We start from the raw sequence: 26,642 nt of genomic DNA, 5'->3' as shown, positions 1-26,642 counted from the left end.
AATATATAAGTACAAACCTCTGGATTGCAAAAAACCCACACTTATCCACAGATAAACAACGCAAGTGAGAAATGATCTCGGCAATTTAATATCTTCCTAAAATTTTAGTTCCTATAATTTGAAACTGTCTGTGTTCCACGTTAGATCCGACAGACATCCGCTGATTGGGCTGCTGACCTCCAACATAGATGTCCATCATACCTATATCGAAAAAATACGTGTCACCGCCAGGGGTGTGTGGACAAAGGTCACACGGCTTTGGTAAAATACTAACAATAATATTCGTAATATTCATGTGCTTACAGAGAAACTGTTTTGAGTGAGTGAGTGAGCTCAGTTTTATATTCCAGCAATGTCACGGCTGGAGACACTAGTAATGGGGTCGACACATTTTTCCCATGGCCCTCGGCATGATATTTCTAAAAGCCGCGTAACACTCACTCACTCACTCACTCACTCACTCACTCACTCACTCACTCACTCACTCACTCACTCACTCACTCACTCACTCACTCACTCACTCACTCACTCACTCACTCACTCACTCACTCACTGTCGTTATCCGACTAACCTGGGACAACCACCCATCCGTCATCATCTGTCCACACGGCCATGTTCCTGGGGTCCAGTGTAAACTCGTAAACAGCAGACCTACCAGACATGATGGTTGTCCTGGTGAACGACACCAGCTGAATTCTGGGTACAGGAAGTGACGTATTTTGCCACGACATATAGGCCTGGGTTACCTGGAAAGTCAACATGTTTTTTATGGGAACAACATAGAATAAAGACGATTAACAGCTTTATGACGCAATCCCCAGCAACGTCGTGGACAACATCTTCACTTATGTGACGTGACTTCTAAAGACTTCCACCCGTTACTCAATTGCTGTTTTTTTAAAAAAATATGAGCATATTTTCATCTTTTCAACATCAAGTAACAGACAGACACCTGCAAATGCAATAGAGAGGACAAATCTATACTTTGATAAGAATGAGAGATTCGTTTGGTTGGTGTGTTTGTTCGATAATGCCACATTCAGCAAGACTGTAGATATATGGTGTCGATCTGTAACTAATCGGTTATGGACAAGACAATGTAGTGATCAACAGCATGAGCATCGGTCTATGGAAAGGGAATACGATGACATATGTCAACCAACTCAGCGAACCTTTTACGACAAACATGGGTTGCTGAAGACCAATCCTAACCAGGATCTTCACGAGAAGGAACACACAAGAATTTCACAGGAAATCTGTACAGATATTACAATAACACTAAGAGAAACACAAGAAGATAACAGCAACAATACACAGCGTCAACTGCGCACAGTATCAAACATCCATATTTGTGATGTGTAACGAAAGGCGGTGGTCTGGAAACAATGGAGTCTGGACCAGAAGACTTGATCTAGTGAGTGAGTAGGGTTTTACGTCGCCTTCAGCAATGTTCCAGCAATAACCCGGCAGAGGACACCGGAAATGGGTTCCATACATTGTACCCATGTAGGAATTCGAACTCGGGTCTTCGGCGTGACGAGGGAACGCTTTAAGCACTAGGCGACCTCACACGCCTAGAACTCACATGAGCCAATGATGTGTATCTTGTGTCTACTGACCTCATCAGCGTCATACGACCCCGTGTTGTAGACGGTGACACTACACCACAGCCCCTCCCCAGCCATGACGGTGATGTCGCAGGTAAAGTCATCATATCTGAACGTGGTGTACGACAAGCCGTAGCCGTAGGGAAAGGCAGGCTCTCCATCGAAGAACCAGTATGTCCGACCAGCCATGGAATAGTTCACCATCGGAGGAATCTGCAAGAGTAGATTTGAATATGGAAAATGATGCATAAATATGATCTTTGTTTACAAGTTGATTTTAGCGAAGTTAAGTTTGTATGGGATGAGTGAATAAAGAGAGTTTGGTAAATTGCTCATCGTATTGCAATCACTGTGGGTCTTTCAATGTCAGTTGGCTCGCGTTCCACAGTACGTACGCACCCATCAGTGTGATAGCTGATAAGGGGCAGTGGGGTTAACCTAATGGTTAAAGTGTTCGCTCTTCACGCCAACGACCCGAACTCCATTTCCCAGATGGATACAATGTGTTTGCCCATTTCTGGTGTCCACAGCCATGAAATTACTGAAATATTGCTGAAAGCGGCGTAAATGCATACTCAATCGCCACTCGTCACTCTGGATGATACAACAAATAACGAAAATAACTTGTAGGCCACGGGTCGGACTTTAGTTGACTTTCTGACCTGCTTATCAGCGCCTGGACACAAACGGATGCACAAAACTTTCACCTGACTATCAGTGCTCGGCCATGTGAAGGGCAGTCTGGCAGCTGGTACAGACCCCATCCCAGTGTTGGTCAAAGAAGACAAAATGGCGTCGCCTGCTCCTTGAGCCGGATAGAAACATTCCAAAATGGCTACGACGCGTGGATTTGCCATGGCCCAACCGATGTTGAGGGGGCCGCCGTTGATCAAAATCAACACCACGGGCTTGTCCGCTGGGGAAAACAGAATGGTTTTCATAAAGGGAGGCGTCATCACTGACCTTGATATTTCAGTGGGGTGGGGTAGCCTAGTGGATAAATCGTTAGCTTGTCCCGCAGAAGACTCGTGTTCGAATCCCCACATAGGTACAATGTGTGGAAGTTATTTACGCAAGTGACATGATATGATGTGAAGTTTATAATTTGATAAGAACAGTGTTATAAGTGAAAAGGAAACATTAGAGAGTTCTGAAATTACTAACTTCAAGCGTTTTCAAAGCAATTAAACGAAATAATGTAACAGACAATGGCGTTAACCAACAAAATAACACAGTAACTGCAACTGTGTTCAGTTAAATTTATGTAATGGCTTGGCTGGCTGACCGAGATGTCAGGCCTGTTTGCGACTCACGATAGTACATATCACCTTGTAGTTCCAAAGGATGCCTTGTAGACGTGTATACTTATCAACATACTTCAAAGGCAAGGCACCCATGTAAATTTTACAATGGCAACCGTGAGTCGTAAACAAGGGCAAAGGACAGCCAGACACTAGAATTAAAAGCTGGGGGCCCAGACCCATAGGTCAGAAGCGAACAGAAGCTCTTCTTCACTGGTCTGAATGGACCTTGGCTGACACAACGCATCAACCGGACTTATAGGCTACACTCACGAGCCTGATGGAAGTTCGTGAAATAAAAAGGTCAAACAACTTTGATTCGTAGTGTTATACCAAGGCAGAAACATATACGTGGTATAAGCAAAAAAGAAAAAAAACCAAAAACACTCACACACAAAAACCCCTCCAAACGTCACTCTTTTTTTGGAATTGGTAATCAGTTTAATCCACACACATGTAATTAACTCAATAATTGTCGGAAAGATTTTAAAATTGACGTGTTTGATCATCAATGCTTAAAGACGAATTTCAGACAATTACAAGTCAGAAATGACGTCAGGTGGCGCGACAGCGCGACCCGACAGTCAAAACGTGAATGGCCACCTTGGGCGTTGATGACAGCGCTGCATCGTCTGTACATGGAGTGGATGAGACGGTTGATGAAGGCCATAGAAACTTGCGCCCATACTCGGTGGTACGCCTGAAAGTGTACAGCTGCAGTTGTCGTCGCACATTATTGAGCCTTTCCTGAACCTCGCCCCACAAGTGTTCTGTCGGGTTTAAGTCTCACTTTAAGGGGTGAGGGCCTGTGATTGAAGACTTTGTATGCCGTGTTGATAGAGAAAGTCTCTTGTTGCTATGGCAGTATGGGAACGCGCGTTGTCCTGCTGGAAGACGAGATTTCCATGACGACCAAAATGTGGCACGACGAAGGGACTCAGAGCTTGATCAAAGTAGCGGATAGATGTTACACCATTTGCTTTACCAGGACCAATATTCTGGAACACCATTATGCACGAATCTCCCTACAAGTCTCTTCCAGGACACAGTCATCTGCAAACCGCTCCCACGCCATTCTTTCACTTTGCCATCGAGTGAGCGAGTGAGTGAATGAGTGAGTGAGAGTAGTTTTACGCCGCACTCAGCAATATTCCAGCTATACGGCGGCGGTCTGTAAATAATGGAGTCTGGACCAGACAATCCAGTGATCAAGAACATGAGCATCAATCTGCGTATTTGGGAACCAATGACATGTGTCAACCAAGTCAGCGAGCCTGACCACCCAATCCCGTTAGTCGCCTCTTAGGACAAGCATAGTCACCTTATATGGCACGCATGTGATGCTGAAGGCCTATTCTATCCCGGGACCTTCACGGGTCCTTTGCCATCGAGATGCAACACCGAATTTTGTCGGAGAAGACAACAGTTCCCGCGAAGACGCACACACGCACATGGAGACTCCGATATAACATATGACCGCATTAATCTTGACGCAGACGTCAGACCATTGTGCCAAATAGGACCTTGTTCGTTAGCCTGTGGCAAGTAATAATCCAGTCGGGCCAGTAAACCTACAAAGTGACTGGCCCGACTGGCCGCTGGCTAGTGAATTTTCATGGGTTGTTCAATGTTTGAAACTTTTACACAAAGACAGGGAGCCCACAGGGCTGATAACTAAAAATGTTGTCGGCCCTGCTAACATGTAACCAGACCTTATTAAATATGGGAAAGAGAGATATGGCGTTAAAGGAAATTAATTAATTAATTGTTTGTAATGAGGTAAACTTAAACATGTGCAAAAGCAAATTTAATAAAACCATGACTTGCTGGTCACTGTTAATTCATTAAAGGTCACATGTACTCTAATAGGGTACAAATACAAAATCACTTGCTGACATCGTCATAAATGAAACCCCGTCATTAAAACTGCTCATTTCGATCTTTAATTACCTTAAATCGACCTTTTTGTCAACAGTGCTCAATTCTCAGCCGCAAACGAAATTTCAGCCAATCAGAGCGGCGCGTCTCCGTGACGTATTAGTGGGTATAGACATGAGGGTCTGTGAAGTATTCATCTACATTTCAGGGGTTAAACTATTTCGTTTACAGGTTTGTACAAACCTGAAATCGCGAAAGCTGTTGAGAAAAATGAAAGCTATATGTTCTCACAATCTACTATCATTTAGTTTTGTCTCCTGCTTTGCCTAGTTTTCGAGTTACAACCCTTGTTTTCATAAACGATTCTGTCAAAATCACTTGGTGTCGCTAGGTTGTAATCCGTGTTAGGTGGTATAAACCTGCACGTTATTTGTCATCATTCACTTGATGCTCACTTAATGAATTTATAACAGGTATAATTAGTGGTAACGCCACTTAGATTACCCGACAAAGGCCCCCATTTGGCATTTCTTTTGTCTGGATCGATCAAAGGATTCACCGATAACACGCTGATTGATTAATTAGTTTTATGGGGATTTAAATGGGGGATTTGTCAAAAGGTAGTGTTTATGTGTGTACATTTACTAATCTATACTGAATACACTCTGTCGTGTCTGTGTCTATGTACGACAACACCCTTCTTTCAAAGGATTAACCGCCAATACATTGATTGATTGCTCATTATTGACTAACTAAATAACTTTTTAAAAAGAATGACGCACATTATGCAATTAGTTGCCAGGTGTGCTATCTTGGGTAACCAATGAAACTATACAGCAGTGTGAAAAACCTGAAACGATACATCACGTTTTCGTATATGAGACTGTTAAAAGACACATCACTTGGGAAATCTGCAGATGAATTATATATCACTTGTTTTTGTTTATATTGATGGATACATTCCCCGAAGAAGGTAATAGACTGATATCGCTCCTATAACTTTAATTTTAATATTTGCATTTTTGTTTTTAATAAGTTGTCGTAGCTTTCAACAGAACCATTGTTTTCGTCGTTAAGTGTGATGATGCAGACGACATACACTAGGGCGTGCGTGCGAATTATGATTCATATAGGCAAACTATGAAATGTCTACATATTACATTCCTGTTACACATTCGCAGATCGCTTCTTTTTATTAAGTTTCAAAATGCATACAAGTATGATTATGAAGTAATTAGGATTATGAGACCAAGTATAAAGACGTATACTGACAAGTGTCTACATACTGGTGAGTGAGCGTTACAAACCAAGAAAATTTAGCAAGTGAAGACATTTATCGCGCAGTATTTTCACTTCGACCCCGACCTCGCTTAGGTTGTGTTACAGGTTGTGTCATGCAAACTCCTTTTGGTAATGATTCAAATACTAGTACATATTTATGTAGTTTTGATTTTCTAACTTGATGAGTACAAACCATACATAATCTCATTAATTCAAATGGATTTGACCTTCAAAAACGGCGGCGCCCTGTCTTGGGATGAATGCTATTTAAGTTTGTTTTCACCGACTTACAAAAGGACAATTACTTTCTACTGGTAGTAAAATATGTATTTTATTGATGAACAAAAGGATTTTGCATGACATTGCTTATAACATAACAATTTCACTCTTGGAGGTGAGGTGGAGGTCAATATATCATTGCTTGCAATATAAATGTCACGTCGACCCCCACCTTGCTTCTTTGGAAGAAGTCCTTATGTTAAAAGTTGTGTCATGCAAAATCCTTTTGGCCATGATTCAAATGCATATTTAACTACCAGTTTTGATTTTCTAACCTGGTGAGAACAAATCATAATCTCTTTAATTCTAAAGGACTTTTGCCCGTGACTTCACGATTTTAAAAAATGGCGGTGCTCTGTCTGAGGATGAATGCTATTTAAGTTTGTTTTCACCGACTTACAAAATCAAAATTACTTTCTACTTGTAGTTAATAATGTATTTTATTGATGGACATTAGGACTTTACATGACATTGCTTATAACATAACAATTTCACTCTTGGAATCGGTTAATATAAGGGATCAATATAATATTACTTACGATAATATTGTCACTTCGACCACAACCTCGTTTCCGAGGAAGAAAGCGTTATATTCATGCAAAATCCTTTTGGTCAGCAATGTGTAGAAAGCAGTTATTTCAAAGGCATTTAGAAGTTGGAGGAATCAAACTAAAAGTGCTTTATGGTTCAACTTCTTGCCGATCAAGAAGTTGAACCACAAAGCACTTTTAGTTTGTGTAGTAAGCAGTTTTGATTTTATAAACTCGATGAAACTTGAACTCCATTTCCTATCTTGGAAGCGTGGTTGGGGGCGAACCATCAGTTTTAGTATATACCACAGGCTTCCACAAAGCTCACTTCGCACACACAAACAATCAATTTAAGCACAAACTACGGAGTCTGGTGGAAATCAGTGCATAGTGACACCATCACCCGACCCCAAGGAACAATTGACGGCAACATAACAATTCAATGTGTTTGGTGACGTCGAGAAATCAGCAAAATGACGAGCTTCCTACACATTTTCTATACATTTAACAGGAAATCGTTCCTTCTATGACGTCACTGTAGGGCTCTGGCGACAGAGTTACATAACCTGTCTGCGGTTTCGTTTGCGGGTGAGAGAGAAGCAGGCGGTTTTTTTTAGCGCTTGGTATTAATTAACAACAAGTTTTTTTTAAATGGTGTTTCGTTTATGACTAACCAAAAGTCTTTCATATCCCGTGATAAAAAGAGTACCAAAAAATTGAGTGTAGTGGTCCTTTAAGTGTCACTGCCATCAGAAGAGAACGACATTATTCATTGGCTGAAATCATTCCCCAGACCAGTCACGTTTAGTGTTGATATATGGGCAGGTTGATCTGTGAAAGTTACGGTTTGACTGATCATGGACTACACAGACATCAGCTAGTTACCACAGCTGGAAATTATTTTCGAAATATTTCCCGTGGTCAATAACATGGTCAAATATATACCCTTGGAAAATGTTTTGGCGCACAGGGCCAGCTATAAAATAAAATAGTAATATAAACACGCCATGTAACTAGAAAGCAGCGGGACGCCGGGCAGACGTTATTCATACACTGGATTATTTTGTAAATAAATCACACTTGTTGAGTTGTCATACACTTTTAAATCATGCAAGATTATGGCCTGATACAAATGAATGATGCAATCCGTGTCATGGCTAAAATATTATGTTCTCATTATTTAGTAATGCTTTGCCTAGTTTCTATATTCAAATTTTGGGCGGGTAAGTTTTTTGTGGGATAGTAACTTTCAGGCATTGCTTGCCCGACTGACTGGCAAACTAACTCGCACACTGCGTTAGAATCCACTGCACCAGTCCCAGAATTTGATTTAATTAAGCAAAGGAGTTCATGGTTTCCCCACTATACTGTGGTATGTAGTGTATGTTATGGTATTGAGCACTTTCTGTGACTTTGCATGTATTTTGACCTCTGCTAGCAGTGGACCAGGGTACGCAAACACATCGTATCATGACAGTTTGATAGCAATTCATGAACACATTTGTCATATGATTGTGAAAAGTGTTCTGTAGCTCATATTGCATGTGTGATGTAGGTTATGTCTTACTGTTGTTGACGGCGTCCAGTAGAAGTTGCAGTTGCTGTCCCGGCAGTGAGATGTTGTGTCTGTCACGTCCCTCCGCCTCGATAGCCTGACCTGTACATCGTAAGAGCAGAGTAAAGTTACAACACTGTATCCTCCTCCTCGATAGCCTGACCTGTACATTACAAGAGCAGAGTAAAGTTACAACACTGTATCCTCCTCCTCGATAGCCTGACCAGTACATTACAAGAGCAGAGTAAAGTTACAACACTGTATCCTCCTCCTCGACAGCCTGACCTGTACATTACAAGAGCAGAGTAAAGTTACAACACTCTATCCTCCTCCTCGATAGCCTGACCTGTACATCACAAGAGCAGAGTAAAGTTACAACACTGTATCCTCCTCCTCGATAGCCTGACCAGTACATCACAAGAGCAGAGTAAAGTTACAACACTGTATCCTCCTCCTCGATAGCCTGACCTGTACATTACAAGAGCAGAGTAAAGTTACAACACTGTATCCTCCTCCTCGATAGCCTGATCTGTACATTACAAGAGCAGAGTAAAGTTACAACGCTGTATCCTCCTCCTCGATAGCCTGACCAGTACACCACAAGAGCAGAGTAAAGCTACAACACTGTATCCTCCTCCTCGATAGCCTGACCAGTACATCACAAGAGCAGAGTAAAGTTACAACACTGTATCCTCCTCCTCGATAGCCTGACCTGTACATTACAAGAGCAGAGTAAAGTTACAACACTGTATCCTCCTCCTCGATAGCCTGACCAGTATATCACAAGAGCAGAGGAAAGTTACAACACTGTATCCTCCTCCTCGATAGCCTGACCTGTACATTACAAGAGCAGAGTAAAGTTACAACACTCCATCCTCCTCCTCGATAGCCTGACCTGTACATTACAAGAGCAGAGTAAAGTTACAACACTGCATCCTCCTCCTCGATAGCCTGACCAGTATATCACAAGAGCAGAGTAAAGTTACAACACTGTATCCTCCTCCTCGATAGCCTGACCTGCACAGTACAAGAGCAGAGTAAAGTTACAACACTGTATCCTCCTCCTCGATAGCCTGACCTGTACATTACAAGAGCAGAGTAAAGTTACAACACTGTATCCTCCTCCTCGATAGCCTGACCTGTACATCACAAGAGCAGAGTAAAGTTACAACACTGTATCCCCCTCCTCGATAGCCTGACCTGTACATTACAAGAGCAGAGTAAAGTTACAACAGTGTATCCTCCTCCTCGACAGCCTGACCAGTACATCACAAGAGCAGAGTAAAGTTACAACACTGTATCCTCCTCCTCGATAGCCTGACCAGTATATCACAAGAGCAGAGTAAAGTTAAAACACTGTATCCTCCTCCTCGATAGCCTGACCTGTACATCACAAGAGCAGAGTAAAGTTACAACACTGTATCCTCCTCCTCGATAGCCTGACCTGTACATCACAAGAGCAGAGTAAAGTTACAACACTGCATCCTCCTCCTCGATAGCCTGACCAGTATATCACAAGAGCAGAGTAAAGTTACAACACTGTATCCTCCTCCTCGATAGCCTGACCAGTACATCACAAGAGCAGAGTAAAGTTACAACACTGTATCCTCCTCCTCGATAGCCTGACCTGTACATCACAAGAGCAGAGTAAAGTTACAACACTGCATCCTCCTCCTCGATAGCCTGACTAGTACATCACAAGAGCAGAGTAAAGTTAAAACACTGTATCCTCCTCCTCGATAGCCTGACCTGTACATTACAAGAGCAGAGTAAAGTTACAACACTGTATCCTCCTCCTCGATAGCCTGACCTGTACATCACAGGAGCAGAGTAAAGTTACAACACTGTATCCTCCTCCTCGATAGCCTGACCAGTACATCACAAGAGCAGAGTAAAGTTACAACACTGCATCCTCCTCCTCGATAGCCTGACCAGTATATCACAAGAGCAGAGTAAAGTTACAACACTGTATCCTCCTCCTCGATAGCCTGACCAGTACATTACAAGAGCAGAGTAAAGTTACAACACTGTATCCTCCTCCTCGATAGCCTGACCTGTACATCACAAGAGCAGAGTAAAGTTACAACACTGTATCCTCCTCCTCGATAGCCTGACCAGTACATCACAAGAGCAGAGTAAAGTTACAACACTGTATCCTCCGCCTCGATAGCCTGACCTGTACATTACAAGAGCAGAGTAAAGTTACAACACTGTATCCTCCTCCTCGATAGCCTGACCAGTACATCACAAGAGCAGAGTAAAGTTACAACACTGCATCCTCCTCCTCGATAGCCTGACCAGTACATCACAAGAGCAGAGTAAAGTTACAACACTGTATCCTCCTCCTCGATAGCCTGACCTGTACATCACAAGAGCAGAGTAAAGTTACAACACTGTATCCTCCTCCTCGATAGCCTGACCTGTACAGTACAAGAGCAGAGTAAAGTTACAACAGTGCATCCTCCTCCTCGATAGCCTGACCAGTACATTACAAGAGCAGAGTAAAGTTACAACACTGTATCCTCCTCCTCGATAGCCTGACCTGTACATCACAAGAGCAGAGTAAAGTTACAACACTGTATCCTCCTCCTCGATAGCCTGACCAGTACATCACAAGAGCAGAGTAAAGTTACAAAACTGTATCCTCCTCCTCGATAGCCTGACCAGTATATCACAAGAGCAGAGTAAAGTTACAACACTGTATCCTCCTCCTCGATAGCCTGACCAGTATATCACAAGAGCAGAGTAAAGTTACAACACTGTATCCTCCTCCTCGATAGCCTGAGCAGTACATTACAAGAGCAGAGTAAAGTTACAACACTGTATCTTCCTCCTCGATAGCCTGACCTGTACATCACAAGAGCAGAGTAAAGTTACAACACTGCATCCTCCTCCTCGATAGCCTGACCAGTACATTACAAGAGCAGAGTAAAGTTACAACACTGTATCCTCCTCCTCGATAGCCTGACCAGTACATCACAAGAGCAGAGTAAAGTTACAACACTGTATCCTCCTCCTCGATAGCCTGACCAGTATATCACAAGAGCAGAGTAAAGTTAAAACACTGTATCCTCCTCCTCGATAGCCTGACCTGTACATTACAAGAGCAGAGTAAAGTTACAACACTGCATCCTCCTCCTCGATAGCCTGACCTGTACAGTACAAGAGCAGAGTAAAGTTACAACACTGTATCCTCCTCCTCGATAGCCTGACCTGTACATCACAAGAGCAGAGTAAAGTTGCAACACTGTATCCTCCTCCTCGATAGCCTGACCAGTACATCACAAGAGCAGAGTAAAGTTACAACACTGTATCCTCCTCCTCGATTGCCTGACCAGTACATCACAGGAGCAGAGTAAAGTTACAACACTGTATCCTCCTCCTCGATAGCCTGACCTGTACATCACAAGAGCAGAGTAAAGTTACAACACTGTATCCTCCTCCTCGATAGCCTGACCAGTACATTACAAGAGCAGAGTAAAGTTACAACACTGTATCCTCCTCCTCGATAGCCTGACCTGTACAGTACAAGAGCAGAGTAAAGTTACAACACTGTATCCTCCTCCTCGATAGCCTGACCTGTACATTACAAGAGCAGAGTAAAGTTACAACACTGTATCCTCCTCCTCGATAGCCTGACCAGTACATTACAAGAGCAGAGTAAAGTTACAACACTGTATCCTCCTCCTCGATAGCCTGACCTGTACATTACAAGAGCAGAGTAAAGTTACAACACTGTATCCTCCTCCTCGACAGCCTGACCAGTACATCACAAGAGCAGAGTAAAGTTACAACACTGTATCCTCCGCCTCGATAGCCTGACCTGTACATTACAAGAGCAGAGTAAAGTTACAACACTGTATCCTCCTCCTCGATAGCCTGACCAGTACATTACAAGAGCAGAGTAAAGTTACAACACTGTATCCTCCTCCTCGATAGCCTGACCTGTACATTACAAGAGCAGAGTAAAGTTACAACACTGTATCCTCCTCCTCGATAGCCTGACCTGTACATTACAAGAGGAGAGTAAAGTTACAACACTGTATCCTCCTCCTCGACAGCCTGACCAGTACATCACAAGAGCAGAGTAAAGTTACAACACTGTATCCTCCGCCTCGATAGCCGGACCTGTACATTACAAGAGCAGAGTAAAGTTACAACACTGTATCCTCCTCCTCGATAGCCTGACCAGTACATTACAAGAGCAGAGTAAAGTTACAACACTGTATCCTCCTCCTCGGTAGCCTGACCTGTACATTACAAGAGCAGAGTAAAGTTACAACACTGTATCCTCCTCCTCGATAGCCTGACCTGTACAGTACAAGAGCAGAGTAAAGTTACAACACTGTATCCTCCTCCTCGATAGCCTGACCTGTACATTACAAGAGCAGAGTAAAGTTACAACACTGTATCCTCCTCGATAGCCTGACCAGTACATTACAAGAGCAGAGTAAAGTTACAACACTGTATCCTCCGCCTGCCTATCGTCACTATAAGTCGAACTGTGGACATACGGTTATCTATCTGAATCTTATGTTGTAAGTAGTGAACGGTGCTTTGCGAGACCGGTGACAAACAACGAACACAAGGTCCGGTCTATTAAAGTCATATTTGGAGGGGCGCAATTTGGAACCAGAACTGGTTCTTAAACATCCGCGTGTCACAAGAAATCTGGTACCGGAAGTAAGCTTGGCACCGTCTCATATATGGCAAAAGAAACAGCTTAGTACCGGAAGCATAGTTGCAATAAACCTATACGCTCTTCCACAACAACAGATATTCTGTGTATGTTTACTTCTGTGACTCATGTGTGCAATCCGTTGTATACAATACAAGGATTCATGAATGATAATACTCCAGACACATGCACGCGTCCCTGTCTAAACTCTCCCTCTCCGTCTCACTCTCTGGAACAACCTAGGAGTTAATGCTACAGTTCGTCAGGCAGAAGACTCGGGTTAAATTCCCCACATGTGTGCAATTTGTGAATGTGTCCCAAGTCCTGTTGCTGGAACATTGCCAAAACCACACTCCCTCACTCACACTTGTATACTGATGCAGGTTTTCACCTGTTCCGAGACACACGAACACCACGTCAGCTCCTTGCAGCGCCTTTACCACGGCCCCCTTCCGGTAGTCCACGCAGAAGGTGCTGGAACAGCCAGCAGCATGGGTGGCCATGGTGCCCAGTCTGACCAGTCCGGACAGAGGGGAGCTGATGTAACGGGGGTCAGGACTCGGGGCGTAATCGCCAAACACCTGCTGACTGTCATTTGCCATAGGACCAACTACCTGAAACAGAATCGCTCTCTAACATGTTGTGTGTCAATCAGTGACTGGATTGACTTCGAACACGGACTAATTTTGGGTCTCAGTCATTGACAAACCCTTGGGTAATCGACTCAACCCTTTTTCAAAAGTCTGGATTTATACTCAACAAAATAAGAAACGCAGCTGTTTTAATGGGTTTTTTACATAGAAAACTTAAAATATAAATGCTTGCTTCGTGTGATTTCGTTTTCTCGAAACGTGCGTTTCTTTTACTGTTCAGTTTAGGTTGTCAGAAGAAATTATACAGTGTACAGGTACGCGACGAAGTTCTACATCAACCTTCAAACTGAAATGAACATTATAAGCACATTTATCACAACTACAGCAAGTGTTCGTGAAATAGGTATAACAAATAAGAATAATTTCATCTTGTCAGTTCTGAAGCAAATGTTGAAGCTGTTTTATTTAAGCGTCACATTAAGGTAATGATAAATGACACATTGTCAGGTTATGTTACTGGTTTCTGATTCTAGCTTAATGAGTGAGTGAGGTTTTACACCACTTTTAGCAATATTCCATCAATATCTCGGTGGAGGACACCGGAAATGGGCTTCATACATTATATCCATGTGGGAAATTGAATAAGGCTTTACAGAGAAACACTGGAAGCTCTCATCGTTTGACAAGAAACGTCCTGCAGGTCTTGTGTAGAGGCTTGGCGGTGGGGTAGCCTAGTGCTTAAAGCGTTCGCTCGTTATACACAGTTCTCCACTAAAGCCCATTTCTGGTGTCCCCCACACCCCCATTGCTCGAGTGTTGCTAAAAGCAGCGTGAAAACGCAATCACTAAAGTCCCAATGAGACTTACAGCAACGTGGCTATAAAGGGTCTTGATGGGTAGAAAGCTATCAGCATTTTTGAGCAAGACGAAACTCTTGATAGCTGCTTCTACAGCCAGCTGTCGGTGTGTGGAGCTGAGCACGACTTCATCAATGTCAAGGTCATTGTACGGGTTCATCTCCCGCGGGTCGAACTCTCCGAGTCTTAATCTGGTGTAGAGGAATGGTTTCATCTGCTCCCGGACAAAATCTTCCGATACTTTGTTCTGATGTATTGCATCAACTGTAAACAATAATATAGTCGTCAAATGTTATTCAGGGACCTTCTATTGTTTAATGCCACTCTTAGGCTTTGAGAGAAAATATTCTCTGAATGATCGAACCTGGACCAGACCAGCCAGTGATTGACATCTCGACTATCGATGTATTGAAATGAGACACAATGACAAACTGCAGCAGAAATCCCATGATCAAGCCGCTTCTAACAGCAAAAGTGGATCGATGAAGAAGGTGGTAGAAAGGATCCTCAAACGTCGGTAGAGTTGTGGAAACATATGGGTCTTAAGAACATGACTGAAGAGCATGGTTCTTCGAATGGGGGTTGGCACAAGGATCTTCAAGTGCCAGTAGGTTAATGGAAGCATATGGCTCGTAAGAACATGGGTTGAAGAAGCAGGTTATAGCAATGTCTCTAGAACATACTCCGGTTGTGTTAGAGACATAGGATCTACTTCAAGTTCAAGTACTGAGTATTGCCCTGAATGAACTGACTACCCCAGGACAGGCGATACAAAATTATATAATCAGTTATTCTATGGATGACACAAATGTATTTTAATGTGTTACATCTCATTAACGTCTATGCCCCGACATTTCAATAATTAAGATACTGTTGGTTCAAAGCAGTGATACATATCATAGTCGACATAGAAATAATTCACAGTGAGAATCAGTACCACAGTATATTCCTAAAACATCCAGCAATTCGAAGCATTTACACCGTTAGACAAACGTCTATATCATCTCGAAATCAGCTTCACCCCGAGACACATATATGTAAAGTTTACAAACACATATATTCATGTACCTGCACGCGAACAATTACATCCTTAGATAAGCACCTTTAAACAAGAATCTTCACGTTCGCGATTATTACTGTTGTCTTTTACAGATTAAAGATGGTATGCAGCGGACAGCGGACAGGCTCCTTGTCCCCTCTACATGCAGCTGAGGCAGCGAATGGGGATTCTCCCATGAAACGCTGCCAAGTCGAACACTCCAAACATTTTCCGGAGAATATGTAGACTCTCAAACATTGCAGCCTTTTGCATCACCTAGAGTGCCAGAAGGGTTGTGCTCATGTTGGAGAACCCGGACGCTCCCCTGATCTGTGCCAAGAGATCAGGCGATACAAACCATGGCACCGAGAACAATGGCGATTCTGAAGACAGTGTACTTGGGATGCAATCGAGACATGTCAAAGGCCAGGTTTTCATATTTAGCACACTTCTTCCTGAATCTTGCTAATCACATTGTTGTCAAAAGGAACAAAAACTTCAATGATTAAAACTAGATTCAAAGGCTTTATCAAAAAGGACAAGATCAGGTTTGTTGGCAGGAATATGGCAATATATGGGCCTGTTCCAAAGAACTTAAGACACATTATTTTCCAAGACGCCTTGGGCATGTTCGGGGTCGTACCATGGATGGACCTCAGAGCCAAAGCCAAAGGCATGGCGGAGACGGTAGTAGAAGCAGCGAGCAATGCCATCATGTCTTTAAAGATATGCTGTTTGTGCCAAGGACAGACATCCACAAACAAGGTGTTGGACAGTCTCTGTTTTTCATTAGACAGCATTTAATATTTGTACTTTGTTTAAGACTCACATTTAGGAGATTGCGAATGGGGTATTGACTGGGTCTGGGCAACAAAACCGAATTCCCCAGTTTCGCAATGTACTTAAGACCAGCCGGCTTCATCCAGGCGAAGGAGTCGATAGGATTGCTGCTCTGTTCCACACACTGCATTTACACACGATGCAATGGCTTCTCAGACAGCTTCTCCACAAAGGACCGACTCTGGGCAGACTTGGTGTAGAACTTCACCTGGTTTACTCCCATCACTGTACCTTCCAGCAGTACATCACCGTCAACAGAACCAACCTCAAATATCAGATTCTGCCCTACTAACCTTGGCACGCTTGACATAGCTGTGGAATTCCTTGCTTTCATTATGAGTCTTGACATGCATTACCAGATGATCGTCCGATAAATATATATGTGCAAAACTACACAATAAAATGTATCAGGAAGAACCTCCACATTAATCAACCCCCGACCTCCTGATTTGACTGACATATATAAACGATTGAGAAACGAACGAAGGTGGTAAGCTTAGCTTTCAGCCAGGATCCGTCTGGTCAGGACTCTAGATATCTGGTCTGGACCAAACAACCACCCCAGATGAATAAGAGAGGACTGGCACAGCAAAATATTGTGGTTTTTGAGCATTTAGCTCTGGGCTCCAGATTTTCTTTAAACGAGATTTGTACCCGTATTATCTTTTTCACTCACTGATTGAGTTATACACTCTCAAATCACCAGACTGTACTTCCAGGCCACACCCAGCCTTCAGACAGCCAGCGGCGGCGTCGACGGTGTTATTGAAGTAGTGCTGGGCCTGGATGATGTTGAGGAGAGCTCCGGAGTCGGCTGCGACGTAACCGGTGAAGTTCCACTCCCCTCTCACTATGTCTGTCAACAGCTTCTTGTTGGCGCAGGCGGGGACACCGTTGATGCTGAATCGGCAGGATGAATACATTTCTGCTTAACATATTCAGTGAGTGAGTGAGTTTAGTTTTACGTCCCACTCAGCAAATATTCCAGTTGTATGGCGGCGGTCTGTAAATAATCGAGTCTGGACCAGACAATACAGTGATCAACAACATGAGCATCGATCTGCGCAATTGGGACCCGATGACACGCGTCAACCAAGTGAGCGTGCCTGACCACCCGATCCCGTTAGTCGCCTCTTAGGACAAGCATACTCGCCTTTTATGGCAAACATGAAGGCCTACTCTATCCCAGGCCTTCACGGGTCAAAAATATTATGCCGAAAGTTTGCAGAAAATATTGTGATACTCTTACATATTCCAGTGAGAAAAAGTTGTGTCTGCTTTCAGAATGATCACTATTTGTCCTAATGTTTAGAAACAAACTGTTTTCACAAGTGGTTATAAACACCAGAGCAGTATGACCTCTGGGAATCTTCAGAAACACTCTAGGTAATATTCCATCAATATCATGACACAAGAAATGGGCTTCACACATTGTGCCCATTTGGGCAACTGAAGTCTTCAGTGTGAGTAGCGGACTTTTCAACCATTAGGCTACCCCACCGCCCCAAAACGAGAACTTACAATAAGCCGTGTTCAGTAAGACAAGAAGGAGTTGGTTTCGCTAGTTAGATGTGATTAGAAATACAAGTGAGCCTCACAAAGTATTATTGTTCGGAAGTACGAGAACAAGATGGTCTCACAAGTTGAGGGAGCAGTGGAAGCCGAAGGACCCAGCCTCAGCACATTTCCGGAAGGGAGGCAGGAAGTAGCTTCTGAAGTCTCGTTCTGAAACCTGTGTTAAACACATCTTCTTTTGAGACGTCACTCAGCCCCTTGGTCATGTTTATTTATGTCTAATGACATTGGTCGGTTTGTTAGTTAGCGCCGAAATTTACATAGAAAGTACACAAAGTTACGTCTATATTTATGGGTTGTTCCTATTACTGTTGGTAATCCAAGCCTACCTGTCACCGCTAGTCACTGATGTGAAATGAGTTGATGGCTTGAAGGTTTTCTTTGTCATTTTTGCTCAAAAGATACTTGATCAATATTTACTGAAAATCAGTTTACCGATGATGGATCTCTATGATTTATATCTATAGATAGCCATGGTAAACATGTATAAAATTGAAGATGATGATGATGATGATGATGATGATGACGATGATGATGCGATGGAACGGTTACGTAGCAGAGAATTGACCATTTGGCGGAAGAAGACAAACCTTGGAATTAAACACATGAGAGTCCACTGGCCAGTCTTCCGGTCCGTCAGCCACATCGAAGTGTTTACAGGCGGAAGTAGTTCGAACATAGCGTGGATGGTTACCTTGGAGACCCTTCACGTGCTGAAACCCCATCTCTCCAGCGTGGTAGGGGTCTTCACTTAGAGTTTCCTTTTAATTCATATTCAAATTTGAATCTTAAAATTTGTAATTGAATCATGGTTGAAATATCAGACGTATCAATCTGAAGTAGAGTAGCAAACCCAGTATTCTTCCTGTTACGAGGAAGTTACCCATTTGATGCGGGAGTTGCAGTTTACGGGGAACATACGCAGCAAGAGCGGTGAGGTGTGTTGCGTGGCGTGGCGTGGCGTGGCGTGGCGTGGCGTGGCGTGGCGTGGCGTGGCGTGGCGTGGCGTGGCGTGGCGTGGCGTGTGCTGTGGTGAGGAGTGGAGATTACGGGGCGGGGCGGTGTGGAGCGGAACGGTCCTGAGTAGAGCTGAGCGGAGAGGAACTGAGGCAGGGAGGAGAGGCATGGAGCGGGGTGGGGTGGGGTGGGGTGGGGTGGGGTGGCGTTGCTTTGCGTTGCGTTGCGTGGAAGGTGTGGTGTGGTGTGGCTAGAGCGGAGTAGAGCCAAATAGACACGACCGGTTGAAAAGTGCTGGGTGGTGTGAAGCAAAGTGAGTGAAGTCGATTAATCCATCAACGGGACCATGGTCAACTGGGTCCTCGCAACATATGCTACTGCTTTGTGACTGTGCGTTGAATACCACACCTGTCCCCTACCCCAGCGAGGGTCTCTGTAGAGGTCCATGTTGGGGTTCCAGCAGCTGAGAGCCTGGTGGATGCCCATGGACCCTATCTTCACGAAGTGGTTGTAGTAGGCTCGAACCTCTGTACTGCTGGCCTCTGCCACTCGGTAGATCAGGTCCTTGCTGAAAATAATTAACGAATGCGCCTCCCAGTTTTAAGAAGAACACGGTGGATACAAACAGTGTGATATATCCTTAAGGAAAAAAAAAGGGATCGCATAATATTTCATACCGAGACAGATTAAATCATATAAGCTTGAGACAGATTTTTGTCTGTATAAATGATGAAAGTCAATATATAGTATGTTCTCCAAGTGCTCTCTAAACTGTCTGGGCATGATTCCAGTCAGTGTTCTTATTGTGTCACTCGGGATACGACGCCAATCCTGCCTGAGACATTGGGAGAGATCGTCCAAACATGCCTTACACGAACCCTTCGACCGAGCACATCCCATAAATGTTTAAAAGGGTGAATGTCAGGACTTTTAGTAGGCCAGGACAGCAGTGTGCTGTTGGACGTCTTTCAAAATTCTGCTGACACATGAGATGTATGGGGGCAAGCGTTGTCCTGCTGGCACTCAAAACGGCGCCCTGTTGTGGCAAACGCTTCTACCACAGGACGTGAGACTTCCTGACAGTTCCGCAAAACCTGCCAGATGTCCACCAAGACGGATGAGTTAGGTAATCCCGCCCCAGACCATGACGGGCCCACCTGTTTGATGCTGCTGTGCTGATACCTCTCATTTCGACGACCGAAACCCGTACTCTGCCTTCTGCATAGTCAAGATTGAATCTGGACTCATCCCTAAACATGGTGTAATGCCAGTGACGGAGCTGTCTTGCACCATAACACCGGGCCGACCCCAGTCTCCGTTGCTCTTGTTTCTTGTCCTCCAAACGCCGACGTAGGGTCGTCTGATTTTAAGACCTACTGCAATGAGCTTGTTACGGTCTGTACGGTCACGTGAGTGGTAGCTCTGAGTTCAGCGTTTACTTTACACGGCATGTCGCAGGATTATAAGGTTTTGTCTAGGTGTAGTCTTCTTAGGCCGCCCACAACCTTCATTCATTGCAACATATCTAGTCTGACGTAGACGGTAGAGGTTCCATCGCTGAGATAAGACGCTGATGGACTTCTGTTGAAGAGTATGACTTGATCTCACTATACCTATTGCTTGTTAGATTTGAGCAAAAGTCAGATACTGTCTTGCCATTCTGACCAAAGTTTCTGGACTGACTTTACCACAACGAAGCCTCCTGTATACCCGAAGGAGGATGACAAAACTCGAGGCTAACGAGGCCACGCTTATTGGATAAAGTGCGTTTGGGTGCTATGTTTTGAGTCAAGATGAGGATCAAGTTTATTGCAAATGAGGGCTCAGGTCCATATACATAGTGTTATAATGACAGGCAAAGTGTGGACATTGCAGATAGTGGAAAGCATATATCATTGTGAAATTAGTTGACAGGAGAAACTCTTCCTTAACCACAGAGAATTTTACATGCACATATTCGTCTTTTGTTGATAGAATTCTTACAAGTGATCCCCTGTAAGGGTGAACCATATATTTCTATGGAATGTACTCCTTTCTTAGACCGATGTAAGAGTCACATATATGATATTCGTCTTCAATATCCGCCCTACAGACAAGGCAAAATCTCAGATGTTTGGCCAGTAACTGTTTACGGCGAGTATTGATCATTTATGCCTCAAACCAAGTCTAAATCTAATAACTGTATTTCTAAGTCTCTACCTTGTAATGTTTGATAGATATGTCCCAGGCTCGATCAAGTTTTCAAGAATCTATAGACATCAAATCTAGAACTCAGATTAAGGGCATTCATCCAATTCTGGCGAAAGACATCCACGCTCTTTGGCGAGATTCGTCAACAAACAACCACTCGTTACCGGCACCTTGTAAAATCCACGCATATCCAAATCCATACAAAAATGACAAATTTCTTATATTTGATGCCCATGTAACGTAACCAATATTATTGAAATTATACAGGATGTTTCTGGATAGACGCGCCATAATTATGAACCATAATTTATACAACGAAGGGGAGAGTTTATAAAAAGAGGGTATCTTCCACATTCTCCATATATAATATAGTTTGGTGCCGTAATGTTAAAATTAAGGAACTTCTCACAGGCGAATAAATGCATTTTTTCTATCGGTTCAAAAGTCTGGTAACCCCATATTTCTGCCCAATACAAAAGAAAACATTGGTTGTATCTGTGCATCGAAAAGTATAAAAAAACACATTCTTGGTGGTATTGGTGCTAATGGACAGAGTGATGAAAGTAAATACACCATAGGTTTTTTGCTTTACTGATAAGGCAACAGAAGTTATACCCATATTCAACGTATAATTAGAAAGTATTCCAAGATATTTATATTCAGGCACTATTTGCATTGAAGCGCCACCATAAGCGCATTTGCCGCCATAAGCGATTTATCCACCCATTATAAATACAGCAATATTTGATTTATCAATAGTAACATCTATTTTCCATTCTTACGAGTAGTTTTCTAAAATGTCTGATTGGTTCTGTAAACCTACTACTGTGTCCGATACTAATATCACTTCGAAAGCGGACGGTGACATTAAAATTTCCAAAATATCAGGATGTAGTTGTACACGTTTGCCGTTATGAATTATTTCATTTTCCAATTCGTTAATGAAGAGGGACAAAAGAATAGGACTTAACAAGCGTCTTTGCTTCACACCCAATGGGCACTCAAACAGTCAGAGAATCCCCCATAGATACGCACACAAGCCTGTACACCGACATAAATACCTTGTAACATAAATATCATTTTCCCATCTAATACCGCCCTCCTTATACAAGACAATAATATCTGCCGATTTACACAGTCAAATGCTTTCCTAAAGTCATTAAATGCTTTAAATAAGTGAAGGTTTTTGTTATTAAGTAGTTTTGCACAACTCCAAACAATGTAAGGATATGCTCAGATGTGGAATAACCTTTCCTGAAGCCAGCTTGTGTTTCAGGAATTTTATCACTAATATTTGCCCACATGTTTAATATTTCTTCGAGGATAAATGTAAACAATTTATCAATACTACTCGTAAGAGATATGTCTCTGTAACTGTCAGGGTTATTGATGTTACTCTTCTTATGTATCCAGCCTGAAATAGTCGAAAAATTTATGAAGAAATGGCAATATAATGTCTTTGGAAACTTTTAACATCTCTACTAAAGTCCTGTTTGGACCAGGTGATTTTCCTCTCTTATGATTTCTTTTGGCATCGACGATTTCAATTTCGGTTATTTTTCAATCAAGGATTTCCGCACCAAGATCTGCTTCATCACTGGTCTCCAAAGCAACCAAGCTGAATGATTACAATCAAAATCTACGTAAAAACGTGAAAAGACAGAACGGAAGTGTGACAACCACTGGTCCGTTGTTATATTACAAACCACATTTTTTACTTTTCACGGCACGAATCTCCCGCCAAATTTACCCGAATGTTTAGTGAAAGTGCGGAGATCTTTTGTTTCGTTCCTATATTTTCTGCATGATTCTGTATACTCATTTCTCAAAGTACAAAAAGTCTTTCTATTATAGTCGTTTTGTGTACGTTTAAATTTCCTGAGCGCACTTCTTGCGTCACGCTTCGCGGACCTACACTCGTCGTTTCAGTGTTTGGTCTAAAAATCTGGCATCAAACTTCAGGTAGTTTCATATATATGGTTGCATCCAGTACATGACTTCCGAACTTCCTAAGAACAGCATCTACATTAGTATCTACATATTTAGTTAAACTATGGAAAATGCATCAGCTTTGCCTTTTAAGCAGGCTATAAAGTGGTCTGATAAAGCACTATTCCACTTGTACGTTTCCGCGAGATTAAGTGTAATACCTAGTCGTTTATCTAGTATCAAATTAGGAAAGAAACAAAAAAAAAACCTCCAAAAGCTGGTGCTCAGATTCAAGACGTTGCCCCACATTTAACACAGCTATCATATCGAAAACCTCAGCTGAAGAGATTAAATAGTCATTTACACTACTTCCTTGTGCACTTATGAAAGTGGGTTTACCAGTAACATCACCACGTAGTCTTCCATTAACATTGAATTGTCCCTTACATTCCATGACAGAATGCGCAAAATGCACTGTCAGACGTTGTTATATTGCCATTGCAAAGAGCAAAGTCATCAGCGTTATTGGTTAATAACATCCGCGCTTTGACCGCGCCTCTGGCTGTCCTTCCTTGCGCTGTGCGAGAGTTACGGCATCGTGCTGTCAGCGTTCTTTGGGTTGTGGATTCATTGGGTTGTTTTCGGATGGTACGGCATGCATCCGGCTCGGTAATTGATTTCCCATGTTTGGTCCCTACCTTCAAGTTCCTTGAGCTGCTGTCTTTGTCGGGCTGTTCTGTAGAGATTCCATATCCTGCAGTTTTTAATGACGTTCTCGCTATGAGTGCCTCTATTATATCCCCCGTGTCCACGAAGTTGGCGATCAGTGGGCGTGGTCGACCGGAACTTGGACGTTTAGTCCCGATTTGATGAACGCGACCAAGGTCCGACGTTTGCCACTTCTTTATCTTGAGAAACTCATTCATCAAGTTGCCCGCCCTCTGTTTGCACACCACACGATGCTCATCACTGCATTCGGGTACACTATAAATTATCAATTTGTCACTTCAGCTATCTGCTTTTAGGCGGTTAATTTTACCATCGAAATATGAAATCTTTGTTTGCATGATGTCAGCTTTTCTGATAGTGCATCTGTCAAGATCTGAAGTGATGCGAGTGGGTGATGGTTTGTTTCTGGTGTGAAACTGAGTCGCCCGAACGTAACTAAACTGTATGGAGTATTGATGGGGGTTGATGGTGCACGTGCTGCACGGGGTCAATGGAGCGTAACTGTCTGGATGACTGAGGGTGGACGCTCGTACACGGCAGTAAAAGCTGGGATACCACTGGGTGGTTTCGGATGGCATTTGTGTAGAAATGCGTGAGCATGCTTATTTTGTATTTGAAGTTGAAGAATGTTTTCATGTACTTAATTTCACTTGGTTATTAAATGCTAGGTCTAGAAACACAAGTAGTGACTCTATTGTGTTTGAGGCGGGTATATAAATGGTGTTTGATGTATGCATTGAATGTTTACTGCAGTTGTTGAAAATAATAGCACTTCAAGATGCATTGTGTATCGAAGTGTAAAAATGTATGAAACAAGTGTATTGTTTATCAGTAAAAATGCGTGGGTGACTGAACGGGGTGTCACAAAAGTTACATATCCAACTGTAAGAATACTGTTGTATTTTAGCGCCCAGGGCATGGTGCACGGTGTGAGCACACGTTGGTCTGTGGTCAACCGAGGGGTTGATGTGATCTCTGTGAGTGGGCAGTCGAGGACTGTAAGGGACGTCACTTGGAGACGCAAATATACAGACAACAGGCAGTGGCCAGTGTGAAATGCGAGGGGAGTTGGACACTGAGAGCGACTGTCAACAGTGGACTGAAACACCAGTGAACTGGGCAAACAAAGTTCATGCGTGGAAATGAACTGGACAGTTTGACGGAGGTCATTCTGGGATGTGTAATGTGATATGTGGTCAACTGAGTTGTAAATTTAACACCACAACCGTTCAATGTTGACTGATAATGACCTACTTATCTAATTACACTTGCATAATGTTGAGCCTGTAGAGTGTGTGAGATGTACCGTGGGTTGTCTGTAGTTTGTGAGTGATCTGAACACGTGTGCAAGGTGTGTTAGACAAACAGTGGGGTGAACGTAAATAAAGTTTGGAAAATGGATGTTGTCTGTTTTTGTTTGTGACAGCATCAATGTTGCCGTACATAATGCTGCTACTACTTCACTTATTTCGTTCTGTGTGCTGCTTATCGTACTTTCCATCTGGTTACACTTAGACGTCAGCGTTTGCACGTCCGTTCTAAGGGAGTAGTCTGACTAGTCAGGTTTGTTTTGACATCACGTATTTCCTCAAGGATAGTTTCTTTAACCTTCTCTAGTACTACTGGGCCTGGATTTAGCTCGATGTAACCTGAGCACCAAATGTTTCCGAGTTGTCACACCACTAGATACAGGTAAACTGGATTGGAGACACCGGTTTGCTCAAAGCACGTGCGGAAAACGGGGCACAGCCACATTCCAAAGCTTCCGTGTCAAATTATCTTTGAAAAACCTACAGAAAAAAACCCATCAAAACTGTCTCCTCAGACACCATTCGGTGATCCAATGACATTACTTTAACGACCGCTATACCCAGAAGAATCGGTGTGGGTACACACTTATACACTTATTATTCTCTGAAGTTTACGTTCTTTATTTCAGTAGATAGAATTGGTGTGGATATATATATATATATATATATATATATATATATACATACATATATATACCCACACCAATTCTATCAATTCAATTCACCATATATATATATATATATATATATATATGAAAAATACAAAGCCAGATGTGTTTGAGCCATTTGAGAAACAGTGATTGAATTTAGTGTTACGCCGCTTTTAGCAATATTCCAGCAATGTCACGCGGTGGACACCAGAATTGGGTGGGAAATGGAACCTGGACCGTCAGCGGGACGAGAGAACGCTCGTCTTTCATCTTTCGTTCCATCCACATTCTTGGAAAAGCAAATCGACATTTCTCCTAAGATTCGAAATGCATTGAAAGATAAAATTCGTTTAACTTTTGAAGGCCAATTTTCGTTTAAATTTGCAAGAAAAACACATAAGGTATAAAATACAATTCCCTCTCATCATATTATTAAACTAAAATTTTGGTCTTCATTAGTGCACCCATGCCGCACATTGACAGGAACGCGTTCTATGGAAACGGACAAATAACTCACTCAAACGACGCTCCAATGCCAATTGCCTGGGGGAAAGCCGTAGCGTTCTGACCAACATCACCCCGGCCACAGTTTGTCCACCAAGAGTATTCCCCAATACCTAATCTAATGATAGGTGGGGTAGCTCCCTGACCACTGGCCAGCTGAGCTTGAATCTCCTGGATGGTCAGTCTCTCCACCACATCCTCGACACGCACCTGCCAGGGTAGGGAGGCGTTGCGAAAGGGGATGTCTGATGACGTAATACGTATCAGAGATGACAGCAGGATCACAGCACAGGTATATATCATCCTAAGTATCAGCGTGTAGATGCATCTCACTGGGTCTCTAAAACCATGTGAATACAT

At 42.9% G+C, this 26,642-nt stretch overlaps 1 protein-coding gene across 1 annotated transcript; it reads right to left on the bottom strand.

Moving 5' to 3' along the window:
• Positions 1-81: 81 nt before the first annotated feature.
• LOC137270257 (uncharacterized) lies at positions 82-26,642 on the bottom strand. The gene is made up of 12 exons (XM_067803935.1): positions 26,296-26,642; positions 19,379-19,538; positions 18,604-18,774; positions 18,079-18,170; positions 17,115-17,338; positions 14,570-14,823; positions 13,501-13,723; positions 8,444-8,533; positions 2,315-2,523; positions 1,620-1,820; positions 572-746; positions 82-201 (listed from the first exon to the last, which is right to left on the bottom strand). Exons 1-12 carry the CDS (start codon positions 26,640-26,642, stop codon positions 86-88), a joined length of 2,262 nt encoding a protein of 753 aa, XP_067660036.1. The 3' UTR covers positions 82-85.

The sequence above is a fragment of the Haliotis asinina genome, chromosome 1 (genome assembly GCF_037392515.1).
Source record: "Haliotis asinina isolate JCU_RB_2024 chromosome 1, JCU_Hal_asi_v2, whole genome shotgun sequence".
NCBI lineage: Eukaryota > Metazoa > Mollusca > Gastropoda > Lepetellida > Haliotidae > Haliotis > Haliotis asinina.
The sequence above is the reverse complement of the archived record's forward strand: the minus strand, read 5'-3'. Positions and strand labels throughout refer to the sequence as shown.

Excerpts from the sequence above, each read along its gene's own strand:
- LOC137270257 (XM_067803935.1), bottom strand. The coding sequence starts at position 26,642 with ATGTATTCACATGGTTTTAGAGACCCAGTGAGATGCATCTACACGCTG. Across the intron at positions 18,171-18,603 it reads CTCATGTGTTTAATTCCAAG|GTTTCAGAACGAGACTTCAG; the intron begins GTTTGTCTTCTT and ends TGTTTAACACAG. Across the intron at positions 17,339-18,078 it reads TTCCACTGCTCCCTCAACTT|CATCAACGGTGTCCCCGCCT; the intron begins GTGAGACCATCT and ends CTGCCGATTCAG.